Source organism: Myotis daubentonii, chromosome 16 (genome assembly GCF_963259705.1).
Source record: "Myotis daubentonii chromosome 16, mMyoDau2.1, whole genome shotgun sequence".
NCBI classification, from domain to species: domain Eukaryota; kingdom Metazoa; phylum Chordata; class Mammalia; order Chiroptera; family Vespertilionidae; genus Myotis; species Myotis daubentonii.
In genome coordinates, this window is record NC_081855.1 from 4117441 (window position 1) to 4130638 (window position 13198).

Consider the following 13198-nt stretch of genomic DNA (forward strand, 5'->3'; position numbering starts at 1 on the left):
AAATAAAGGATAAACAGACTTAAATTATAAAGAATTCTGTCAATGGATACCAAAATACAATTCCTTTATAATAAAAGACGGGCAACAAGGCAAACAATACTAACAGCGTTTACTGTATGCCAGGAACTGCTAAAAGCTCTGCAGACGTTCTCTCACTTAATCCTCACAACCCTATGCGATGGGTGGTACTATCACCTCCATTTTTCAGATGAGGAAAGGGAGGCTCACGGCGGGGAAGTGACTTTGCTCAAGGCCAGTAAAGACTTGAACCCAGACATTTGTCTTTCCAAACATCACACTCAAATTCCTTGAAACCCGCCTCTCGCTTTCACAACCGCTCGGGGTCTGCAGCCTGCCGAGGGCCCAAAGCCGCAGCCCCCGGCTCCCCGGCTCCCCGGCTCCCCAGCTCCCCAGCACCCCAGCTCCCCAGCTCCCCAGCTCCCCAGCTCCCCAGCTCCCCAGCTCCCCAGCTCCCCAGCTCCCCAGCTCCCCAGCTCCCCAGCTCCCCAGCCTGCCCCACTCTTGGAGCCCGGCCTCTCTTGGTAGGCTCCGCCCACAGCCCTCAGCCAGGTGCCTCCGCTGACTCCGGGCCCTGCCCTCTGCCCGCCCGTGGCCCCGCCCACAGGCCTCAGCCAGGTGCCCCCGCAGACTCCGGGCCCCGCCCCCTGCCCGCCCGTGGCCCCGCCCACAGGCCTCAGCCAGGTGCCCCCGCAGACTCCGGGCCCCGCCCCCTGCGCCCTAGGCCCGCCCCCTGCGCCCTAGGCCCCGCCCACAGGCCTCGCCGTCGGCGCGGACGCCGTCCTTGCGCGTGCAGTCGCCATTTTGCTCATAGAGACGTCGCCTGGAGACAGTCCTTTCTTCCTTCGGCAGCCGAGGCTGCGGCTAGGCCGGGGCTGGGGTCGGGGCCAGGTAGGCGGGGCGGGGGCCTGCGACGCGTGGCGGCGCGGGCTTGCGGGGCGCAGGTGCAGGGGCGGCAGCTCGGGCGGGCGCCCCGGGGAGAGCCCGGCCTCCTCTAGTCTCTGGCCCGCGGGCCCGGGTGCGGCGCGCGGCCGGGGGCTCCTCTCCGGCGCCGGTGGGAGTTGAGCCCTCATCATGGGACCTGCGGCTCGGCAGCTCGGAAAACCACCGAGACCCAGCGTTCGCCAGCCCCCAGCCGGACGGAGCCCTAGCTAATCCGTGCCCGCGGAGATGGCTTTCCACACCCCCTAACGGCGTGCGTTCCGCGCACTCGCACCCGGGGCGCCGCGAGACCCGGGGGGCGGTTTAATAAGTTCTGCTTTAAGCCTTCCTCCCCCCAGTGGGGGCACCCAGGGTGGAGGCTGCCCTGACGTTTGCGCAGATTGCGTGTTTAGCTTTTGTAAGGAGTGAGATGCGGAATGGGAATTTGGGGTGTGAGGAAGTGTGATTTATAATGTTTAAAAACTTTACGTGCACATAAAAATAATTCACCCACATTATAAACCCCACTAAATTATACCCTTGTCGTCTTCTGCCCCGGATTATACATTATTACACAGTTTTGATTAGAGGAGATGCAATTCTGCTCTTATTCTCTTAACGTTTCTTTTGCATAGAACCGGATATGTATTTATTTATTGGTTAACCCTCACTTGAAGATATTTTTTCCGCATTGATTTTTTTTAGAGTGGAAGGGAGGGAGGAGGAGGGAGAGAGAAAATCAGTGATGAGAGGATCATCATTGGCTGCCTCCTGCACGCCCCCGGCCACCCGGGGCATGTCCTCCGCCGGAATCCAACCTTGACCTCCTGGGTCATGGGTCCATGCTCAGCCACTAAGCCACACGGCAGAGCTGCATAGTCCCAGATTTAAAAAAAAAAAAAAGGGCTCTAGCCAGTTTGCTCAATGGTTTTAGCGTCGGTCGCAGGGGCGATTCTGGTCCAGGGCACTACGTTCGCGGCAGGCTCCATCCCCGGTCCCTGTTGGGGCACTTAAGGGAGGCAACCAATCTATGTGTTTCTCTCTGTCTCTCCTCCCACTTTTCTCTGAAAATGAGTGGAAACAATATATACTCCCCTAAGGATTAATAACAAAATATTGATTGTATGTGTAGTTTTACTCAATTACCCTGTAATGGAACTTTTCCGTATGTCCAGTGTTCCTTCTCCAAAAATCTTGCAGTGACCATTTTGAGCATATAGCTTTTTCTTTCTGTCCTTGGCATAAATTCCCCAAAGGGGAAATACTGAATTAAAATTATGTGTTTTCTTAGGCACTTGAGATAAATTGTTTTCCAAACAAGGAATATTTACGTAGACATTTTTCAAAATCTGGGTGTTTGTCCGATTCCCCAGCTGTAATGCACAGTTGGGTGGGTGTCCAGCCATGGATGTGGGTTGGGAAATAGGCTGTGCAGCCGCTGTTCCATAGACAACTGTCTGCTCTCAGTCACTGAAGGGGGTAATGGCTGCTGCTTAAAGGCCACTCAGCCTCCAGTAAGTGCTCCTCTCCGAGCTTCACTCCCCCTGTTTAAATGGGTCTGCTTCCAGGACCTGCTGTAGCGAGCTGAAAGAAAACGGTTCTGCCGGGGACAAGAGCAAAGTGCCTGGGATCACAGGGAAGATTATTCAATTTAGGTTTTACAGTTCTAATGTTCTTTAATACTGATAACAAAAAAGGCACGTTTTATTTGAGATATGTCACTAATAAAAATAATTTATACTTTATGATGCCTTTTCATTTGCAAACTACTTTTATTTTCATCTGGTAATCATTGCAACTCTGAGGTCAGGCCTTATTCAACAGACATTTGTTATTTAACAACTAGAGGCCCCGAGCACTGGAGGCCTGGCTGGCGATGGAAGCGCGAGTGTCTGGCGTGGCAGGGCAGATCCCAGCTGACCTCTGGGCCCTGGGCAGCACCTGGGCCCCAGCGCACCCCACTCTGCCTGAGTCATCAGGCCCCTGCCCAGCTCCCTCAGCGCTTGGGAGCTGGGCAGAGGCCGTCCCCCCGACCCCCTGCCACTGCCGCCAGGTGATCGGCTGGGCGATTGGGCCCTGCTCACACCTGCCTTGGCCTGGCACTGCCCGCTCACCTGCTCCACCATCCTGCCACAGTTCGGCTCTAGTCAGGACCCATTAGGTCAGCAGGGCCTCTGCTATGTCCTGCTGCCAGCACCACGTCACCGACTCCCTCTGTGTTCGGTGCTGCCCCCTGGTGATCAGCGCACGTAGGGAGCAGTGGAACTCCCAGTGGAGGGTACAATTTGCATATTAGGTTTTTATCATATAGACTCATTTGTTGAACCTCTACCATGTGCCAGGTGCTGTTCTAGGGATATACAGAAGAGAATAAAATAGTAAAAAAAAAAAAAATATCTACTGTTTTGGACATTAAATTCTTGTGAGGGAAGCTGTTTTCACCAAGTGTCTATCTCTTGTCAGGAAGGGAAAGGCTGAGACCTATGAGGCCAAGTGTAACTAGTTACCGTGGAAGGCAAATCAAGTCTTCACATTCCTCCTCTAGCCGTCTTTAGCTAGAAGGCATTTACACTGTGGGTGCTTAGACGGAAAGCAACACTTTAATGTGAGCCTTCCTCGTCTGAAACATGGGTGAGTGGTTTTGAAATTGTTACGTCCGAAGCAAGTAGTTTTTCAATGTGGTTTCATTCATGAGACTTAACAGATGGTCAGATTTTATTCAAAGAGGAATATGATTTGCTTTTTGAAAGATGCTGAGATTCTCTGAAAAGGGTGTGTTTTCATATGTGTTATAAATCTCACATTCTAAAGTAGATTTAGGAAAATGTAAAAGCGACTATAGTTTATTGGGGAGAAAAATGGGAGTGTTCTCTTTTGTGTGTGTGTATACCGTATATTTTTCAATTACTGTAGCCATAATCTTGTGTTACTTTAAGGTGTATACCATAGTGATTAGACATTTATGTACCTTACGAAGTGATCACCCCAGTAAGCCTGGTTCCCACTTGGCACCATACATAGTTATCCCAATATTATTGACTATATTCCCTAAGCTGTACTTTATTCCTGTAACTGTTTTAATAATTGGCAATTTGTACATCTTAATCCCTTTCACCTTTTTCACACCCCTTTCCCCAAACCTCTTCCTCTGGTGACCAACAGTTTGTTCTCTATATCTATGAGTTTGTTTTTGTTTATTTTGCTTTTTAGATTCCATATATAAGTGAAATCATCCAGTATTTGTCTTTCCCTTGGACTTTTTTAATTTTTAGAGGAACCTCCATACTCTTTTCTCTAGTCTGCACCAATTTACAATCCCACCAACGGTGCACAAAGGTTCCCGTTTCTCTACATCCTTGCCAACACTTGTTGTTTATTGATTTATTCTTTTTAATTTAAATTCTTTATTGTTTAAAGTTTTACATAAGTCTCTTTTCCCCCTCATTGTACTTTCCCCGACCACTCCCACCCCCCAGCACACGCCCTCACCCCCCTACTGTTTATCCATTGGTTATGCTTATATGCATATAAACAAGTCCTTTGGTTGATCTCTTTCACACACACACACACACACACACACCCCACCCCGTTTCTTCCCTCTGAGGTTGGATGGTCTGTTCGATGCTTCTCTGTCTCTGGATCTGTTTTTGTTCATCAGTTTATATTGTTCATTATATTCCACAAATGAGTGAGTTCATGTGATATTTATCTTTCTCCAACTGGCTTATTTCGCTTAGAATATGCTCTCTAGGTCCATCCATGCTGTTGCAAATGGAAAGAATTCTTTCTTTTTTATAGCAGCATAGTATTCCATTGTGTAGATGTACCACAGTTTTCTAAGCCACTCATCTGCTGATGGGCACTTAGGCTGTTTCCAAATCTTAGCTATTGTAAATGGTGCTGCTGTGAACATAGGGGTGCATATATCCTTTCTTCGGATATATTCCTAGAAGTGGGATTATTGGGTCAAATGGGAGTTTCATTTTTAATTTTTTGAGGAAACTCCATACTGTTTTCCACACTGGCTGCACCAGACTGCATTCCCACCAGCAGTGCACGAGTGTTCCTTTTTCCTCACTCCTCGCCAGCACTTGTCGTTTATTGATTTGTTGATGATAGCCATTCTGACAGGTGTAAGATGGTACCTCGTTGTTTTGATTTGCATTTCTCAGATGATTAGTGACTTTGAGCATGTTTTCATATGTCTCTTGGCCTTCTGTATGTCCTCTTTTGAAAAGTGTCTGTTTAGATCCTTTGCCCATTTTCTGATTGGATTGTTTATCTTCCTTTTGTTAAGTTGTATGAATTCCCTGTAAATTTTGGAGATTAAACCCTTATTGGAGATAACAGTGGCAAACATGTTCTCCCATGCAGTGGGCTTTCGTGTTGTTTCGTTGATGGTTTCTTTTGCTTTACTGAAGCTTCTTATTGTGAGGTAGTCCCATTTGTTTATTTTCTCCTTAGTTTCCATTGTCCTAGGAGCTATATCGGTAATGATAATTGCTATGGCCCTACCAGCGGTTCTCAACCTGTGGGTCGCGACCAGCGGAAAACACATATAGCATATCAGATATTTACATTACGATTCATAACAGTAGCAAGATTACAGTGATGAAGTAGCAACGAAAATAATTTTATGGTTGGGGGTCACCACAACATGAGGAACTTGTATTAAAGGGTCACGGCATTAGGAAGATTGAGAACCACTGCACCGGTTTGGCTCAGTGGATAGAGTGCTGGCCTGCACACTGAAAGGTTCCAGGTTTGATTCCGGTCAGGGTCTCATCGCTGTTTCTAACTCTGTCCCTCTCCCTTCCTCTCTGTAAAAAAAATCAATAAAATATATTTTTAAAAAAAGAAAAAATAATTGCTATGACATATGTCTGATATTTTGCTGCCTATGGATTCTTCTAAGCTTTTTATGGTTTCCTGTCTTATGTTTAGTCCTTTATTCATTTTGAGTTTATTTCTGTGTATGGTGTAAGTTGGTGGTCTAGTTTCATTTTTTTGCATGTATGTGTCCAATTTTCCCAATACCATTTATTGAAGAGCCTGTCTTGACTCCATTGTATGCTCTTGTCTCCTTTGTCAAATATTAATTGAGCATAATGGCTTGGGTCAATTTCTAGGTTCTCTGTTCTGTTCCATTAGTCTATATGTCTGTTCTTGTGCTAGTACCAGACAGCTTTGAGAACAGTGGCTTTGTAATATAGCTTGATATCTGGTATTGTGACCCTTCCAACATTGTTCTTCTTTCTCAGGATTGCTGTGGCTATTTGGGGTCTTTTTGTTAGTTTGTTTTTAAATATATTTTTATTGATTTCAGAGAGAGGAAGAGGGGGAGAGAGAGAGAGAGATTGAAACATCAATGATGAGAGAGAATCATTGATTGGCTGTCTCCTGCACATCCCCTACTGGGGATTGAGCCCACAATCCGGACTGGAATCGAACCTGGGACCCTTCAGTTTGCAGGCCAACGCTCTATTCATTGAGCCAAACTGGCTAGGGCTTGGGGCCATCGTTTTTTTTTGTTTTGTTTTGTTTTGTTTTTAATTCCATATGAATTTTTGGAGAGTTTGTTCTAGGTCTGTGAAATATGCCCTTGGTATCTTAATGGGGATTGCATTGAATCAATAGATTGCTTTGGGTAGTATGGACATTTTAATGATGTTGATTCTACCAATCCATGAACACAGTATATTCTTCCATTTGTTTATGTCTTCCTCTATTTCTTTTTTCAACATCCTGTCATTTTCCAGTACAGGTCTTTTACCTCCTTAGTTAAGTTTATTCCTTGGTATCTTAATTTTTTTTGTTGCAGTGGTAAATGGGATTTTTTTTTTTTCTCTTTCTGTGAGTTCATTATTGGTGTGTAAAAAAGCCATAGATATCTGGGTGTTTATTCTGTATCTTGCTACATGCCGAATTCATTTATTAAGTCTCGTAGTTTTTTGATGAAGTCTTTAGGGTTTCTGTGTACAATATCATATCATATCATCTGTGAATAATGACAGTTTTACTTATTTTCCAATTTGGATACCTTTTATTTCTTTTTCTTGTCTGATCGCTATGGCTAGCATTTCCAGTAGTGTGTCGAACAGGAGTGGTGAAAGTGGGCATCCCTGTCTTGTTCCTGTTCTTAGGGGAAATGGTTTTAGTTTTTGCCCACTGAGTATGATGTTGGCTGTAGGTTTGTCATATATGGCCTTTATCATGTTGAGAAATGCTCCCTCTTTCCCACTTTGCTGAGAGTTTTTCTAAACATAGTTGTTGGATTTTGTTAAATGCTTTTTCTGCATCTATTGATATGATCATGTGATTTTTATTTTTCAATTTGTTTATGTGATGTATCACATAATTGATTTGCGAATATTGTACCAGCCTTGCATCCCTGCTTGATATGATTTCAGTCTTCTTGAACTTGTAGAGACTTGTTTTGTGTCCTAACATGTGGTCTGTCTTTGTGAATGACCCATGTGTACTTGAGAAGAATGTATATTCTGCAGCTTTGGGGTGAAATGTTCTATAAATGTCAATTAAATCCATCTGATCCAGTGTGTCCTTTAGAGTCTCTGTTTCCTTGTTAAGTTTTTGTCTGGAAGATCTATCCAGTGAAGTCAAAGGGGTGTTAAAGTCCCCTACTATGACTGCATTGTTGTCAATCTCTCCGTTAAAGCCCTCTAGAAGTTGTTTTTTTTAAAAAATATATTTAGTTGCTCCTATATTGGGTGCATATATGTTTACCAGTGTTACATCCTTTCGTTGGATCGATCCCTTTAGTATTATGCAGTGACCTTTGTTTTCTCTTGTGATGGCCTTCATTTTAAACTCTATTTTTTCAGATATGAGTATTGCTGGCCTTAGGGCTGCATAAGTAAGTGCTGGAAGGCACGCCAGGTTTGGTTGCTGCTTGTGTGGGGTTTGTGGATCTTTCAATGATTTTGGGAAAGTCTGCAGCGGGAGCTGAGGCAGGCCGCTTGTGTGGAGGAGCTATGGAAGAGGTTGGGCTGGGCTGGTGATTTGGGTCTGCTGGGGTCTCATGGAATCACTAGGGGTGGGGGGAACGGTGCCAGCCTGGTGTGGCTTAGAGGTTGAGAGCCGACCTATGAACCAAGAGGTCATGGCTCGAATCCCGGTCAGGGCACATGTCAGGGTTGCAGGCTTGGTCCCCAGGAGGGGTCATGCAGGAGACAGCCAATCAATGACTCTCTCTAATCATTGATGTTTCTGTCTCTCCTTCTCTCTTCCTCTCTGAAATCAATAAAAAATACATTTAAAAACAATAATTCAGAGGGCTATGTTGGCTGTGAAGGTGCCCCCCTTAGGACCAAGGGTCCCAGACCCACAGTGGGCTCCCCAAACTGGGCATCAGTGCTGATAAGAGGAGTTGCCAGAACATCTGGCTGTAAAAACTAGTGTGGGGATTGCATCTGAGAAAGACAAAGGGCTGCTAGAGACCAAGGCACATTTTTGTTGCTGTTAATCCTCACTGGTGTGTATTTTTCCATTGATTTTTAGAAAGAGTATAAGTGGGTTTGGGACCTGCCCATTCTGTATCTCCCCCCCACTTCTACCATCTCAACGTAGCTTCTGTCTATCCTCAGTTACAGGAATTCTGTTCAGTTCATCTCCAGGTGGCTCTCAGTGATGGTTCTATAATTCATTTGTAATTCTGATGTGGTTGTGGGAGGAGGCAAGCACAGAGTTTTCCTATGTTGCCATCTTAACCGGAAGTCTGGGAGTGTTTTCTTTCCTCTCCCTTTCATACTAAAGCCAATTTACTGAACCTTTTGCTAGCCTCATTCTGGTGATTGTCATGTTTTTAAGGAAAATTTGAAAAACTCCCTGTTTTTAGAAGCTTGGTACAGAGCAGTACTTGAATTTCTAGCTTCAGCCCTTATTTTTGAACAGATGAAATGAATAGTCACAGAAAATGACTATTGGTCACCATTTCCAGTTGGACTCCCTGCCTGTGCCGTTTTGAGGGTGGATTAGGTTAGGTTTTGATATGGAAACTTCGTATCTGAAGACTGCAACCTCAGAGACCACAGTCAGAGTGATGAAGGGCATTTAAACCATCACAGATAAGGCAAGGCTCGGGTAAGGAAATACTTTGGAGAAGGGAATACCCAGAGAAGAGAGCCATCCTGAGAGATGGTGTGGACTGTCCTGTGGCAAAGAAATGTGATGCTTCCTGTAAATTTTCAAGGACAAGGACCAGTGCGGGGGGCTGCAGAGGGGAGTCTTGGTGTGTTGAAAGGAAGAATTGGGCATGGACGGGCTGCTCAGCATGTGGGCATCGGTTCTAGGGGCTGGTCAAGCATCTGTGTGTGGCTCTTTGGCAGGAGTCCTGTAATTGGGCTGAACCACCTCTAAGATCTCTTCCTATCGCTCAGATACTTTTGTTCTAAGTGTTCCAAGTCCTCTTAAAAATGCTGTTATACTTTAAGAAGCTTCATATTTGAAGGTTGGGGGAATGTAAAAAGATGGCCACTTCATGCCTATTACTGTACTTGTTTTGTAGGTAACCAAAATATTGTAAGTTGATTCATAGGTAGCTTCCGTTTACCAAGCATACCATATGTGCGGGGCACTGTGTAAGTGCTGTACAGGAATGAGTTTTATAGTTATCCAGTAAGGTCAGTATTCACAGTTGTGTAGATGAGGGAACCGAGGCTAAGAAAGGCTAAGTCACTTATGCAAAGCACAGTGAGTTAAGGGGAAGTAATAGCCAAGATGCAAACATACATTTGACCCCAAAGCCTGTATTTACACCTACAGGAGAATGAGTTTTGTTGTAGTTTCCTTTTCCAGACCTGTACCCTCTGTTCCTAAACACAGAACAGACATATATTGGTTGAGAGGTGGTGTTAGAACATACCCAAGATCTCTTCCAACTCTTGACTGTTGGTCATTAAATATTTCTTTCTTTCCTTTATTACAGCCACTCTGCCCTACACTATGCCATTAAGCAAGGGTAAGCAAACTTTTACTGTAGAGGGCCAGATAATAAATATTTTAGCCTATATTCAACGCTACCATTGTATCCATAGACAATTTGTAAACATCGAGTGTGGCTGTATTCTGTTACAGTTTTTTTACAGAAATAATTTTTGGAGGGACCTGATATTGCCTGTGGTTTGCTGATCCTGCTTCACAGCGATTTTCTTCCCTTTTTTTTAAAAAAAGAATATATTTTTATTGATTTCAGAGAGGGAGGGAGAAGAAGAGAGAGATGGAAACATCAATGATGAGAGGGAATCATTAATTGGCTAACACCCCTTGGGATGGAGCTCACATCCTGCTCAACCAGGAATCAAATTGCGACTTCTTGGTTCATAGGTCGAGCATGCCTGCCCAGCTGAATGACAAACTTCTTAATGGCCTTGCCCTTGGGCACGCATCAGGCGCAGTTGGTGCAGTGAGTAAGCTGCACAAGGCTATGGCCATTTTTGGCATAACCATTGTTCCTTCTTTTCTTGGTCATCTTAGAAGCAAGAACCCGAGAGCCCAAAGCTGTTTTCCATGGCAGACACCGGTGGTCCACCTTGGTCTCTTTAGGGCTTTGGTCAGTTGTGCATATGTTTCTTTTTGTAATCTGTAGGCTTTAGGTGAATTCATTGTAATGCCCCATATTTCCCATTTGGAATCCCTTAAGAGGGCAGTGTGTGTGGGACCATCATTTGCACTCGCCCATTACTGTGTGGTTCCCTGCTTGCAGTTACTGCAAAGGCATGCGCATGGGTACAAGGAGGCCTGTTCAGGAAGGTAACCAGCAAAATTTGGCATATCTGCACCATAGACTACTAGCAGCAGTTAAAAGACTATTTTCTAACCTGGATTGTCAGATTTTATTGTTTAATGTAAAAGCAAATTATAGGTAGATTTGTACAATACCTTTTTATGTTAGAAATGTATTTTTTACACATATATTTTATGGGGGTCACGTTTGTGAATGTGTGAAAAAGGCCTGATGGTGCCCATACCACACTAAGAAGAACTGGGGAGGTGGGTGGGAAGGAGCCTGGGATTGGGGCTGGTGACTGTAGCCTTCACTGTCATATTTCTGTTTGTATTTATATTTTTAATCCTCACCGGAGGATACTTTTTCCATTGATTTCTAAAGGGAGTGGGAGAGAGAGAGGGAAACTTCTGACATTAGAGAAACACATCGATTGATGGCCTCCTGTACCGCCCCTACCAGGATTGGGCAACGGAGGTACATGCCTTTAACCAGAATCAAACCCTTCACCCTTTGGTCCGCAGGCCAATGCTCTAACCACAGAGCCACAGGCTAGGGCTATTTCTGTGTGTTTTTTTACAAGGAGAATGTGTTTGTATATTACTTGTGTAATTAAAGTTTAAGCATAAGATCTGTGTGGCTTCAGCCCTTTCATAATCTCCACCAGCCTTCCCAGAGCCATCCCAAGTAAACAAACAACTGCAGACTGCAGTGGGCATGCTGGGAAGGTGTCCCCATCCCCCATGGCCTACTAGAGTGTGGCTGTTGCATGTACTCAGCCCAGAGAGTGAAGGTAGAAGGGAACTCTAATGGCAATGGGTTAGAACCTCAGCTCCATGACCTTCTGTTTGGGCATGTTGCCTGTCATTTGCAAGGTCACTTCACTTCCCTGCAAAGTTGTTACATGGTCAACCTTATGTTCTGCTAGAGCAGTGGTTCTCAACCTGTGGGTCGTGACCCCTCTGGCGGTCGAACGACCTTTCACAGAGGTCACCCAAGACCACCCTGCATATCTGATATTTACATTATGATTCATAACAGTAGCAACATGACGGTTATGAAGTAGCGACGAAAGTAATTTTATGGTTGGGTCACAACATGAGGAACTGTATTTAAAGGGCCAGAAGGTTGAGAACCACTGTGCTAGAGGAAAATGCAGATAACAGGGTCAGTTTTAGACCTGACGAAGGCATCTGAGAGGCAGCTGCAAGGCCGGGGGAGGTTTTAGGGTGAGCAGATAACACAGGTAAGCTAGGCATAGATGTCACTTACTTATTGTTTAAGGATCAATCAGTCCATGTCCTTGCTAATGGCTCTGCCATTTTTCTATGTGTTAATCCAGGAGGAATTTTGTTGTCAGAGAATAAAAGGAGGTTGTCCATAATTGACTTTAAGCAGCAAACAGTAAAACACTGAGCTCTTCAGCTCCACCTTTCTTGTAAGTTTATCATTTATTCCCAGTGGTCATGAAAACTAATTCAACCATGTGGTAACATATTTTCATAAATCTAGAACCCTAAAATCTAAATGGTCTTTTTATTTGTCCACAAATATTTAACATAAAAGACTTCATTATGATGAAAACTAATTTTCTTCAGCCGAAGTCATTTTGTTATTAAGAAAATCCATTCAGGTGTGTTTAATGTCATATGGCAGTTGATATATTTTATATCCTTTTAGGCTCTGAGAATTGGAAAACCAAGAAGGTTTTGATGTTTTGTGTGGCGCCAACTGAATTAGAAACCAAGATGAACATAACCAAAGGAGGCCTGGTGCTGTTTTCAGCAAATTCTAATTCATCATGTATGGAGCTTTCAAAGAAAATTGCTGAGTGAGTTATAATCATACCATTAAAATTTGTATTATGTGATGGTTTCATTTTATAATCAGATGAGCACTGATTGTTAAACTTGATAGCAGATAATCTGCATGTCATCTGTATATATATTAGGGCTAACCTTTTTATAAACTATCATAACATCCTGTACATTCATTCAGCAGACATTGATTGAGTGCCTTGTGGGCGCCAGGGATAGTTAGGGCTTCATATAGAATATTTGAGTATAAAGAACAGTGAAGTGGATACTGTACAAAAATAGTTTATAGATTATAGTTCAACATAATTTTAGTTATTTTAGGTATTGATATTGGGCCTTAACTGAACAGCCAGTCAAAATCCTTCCTTACATTTAGTAGGGGTCCAGACAAGAAGCAAGTCAGCAAAATAAACACGATAATTTTAGGTGGTGATAAATGCTATGGAAAAAAAACACAGTGAAAGGAGTGATGGGAAGGCTGTTCTGCTTTTGCTTGGGTGCTCAGGTGCCTTGTAAACGGAGGGGATGACATGTGAATTGAGAACCTGAATGAGTCACTGGGTGAAGGTCTGGGGCAGAGCCCAGCAGGCAGGGGAGCAGCAGATTCAGAGCCCAGTAGTGAGCAGCAGGAGTTGGTGTATCTCGGGAATTTGGGGAGTGTAGAGAGCACGAGGAAATGGTCAGGGAGGCAGGCAGAAAA

The 13198-nt window shown here is 44.4% G+C and overlaps 1 protein-coding gene across 9 annotated transcripts in view; it reads left to right on the forward strand.

Annotated features, from left to right (window-relative positions):
- The first annotated feature begins 770 nt into the window (after nt 1–770).
- The window catches only part of PRPSAP2 (phosphoribosyl pyrophosphate synthetase associated protein 2), a 62734-nt gene continuing 50306 nt past the window's right edge, over nt 771–13198 (forward strand). For 5 of the 9 annotated variants that reach the window (XM_059668417.1, XM_059668413.1, XM_059668416.1 and 2 more), the window contains exons 1-3: nt 784–909; nt 12024–12119; nt 12362–12512. Coding sequence is in view for 6 of the 9 variants with exons in the window: in XM_059668413.1 (XP_059524396.1) it covers nt 12394–12512 (119 nt within the window). In the remaining 3 variants the exon portion in view is untranslated. Of the gene's footprint in view, nt 910–9883; nt 9917–10435; nt 10508–12023; nt 12120–12361; nt 12513–13198 lie in introns of those variants that run through there. The other 4 variants (XM_059668414.1, XM_059668415.1, XM_059668420.1 and 1 more) reach the window with 4 other exon arrangements.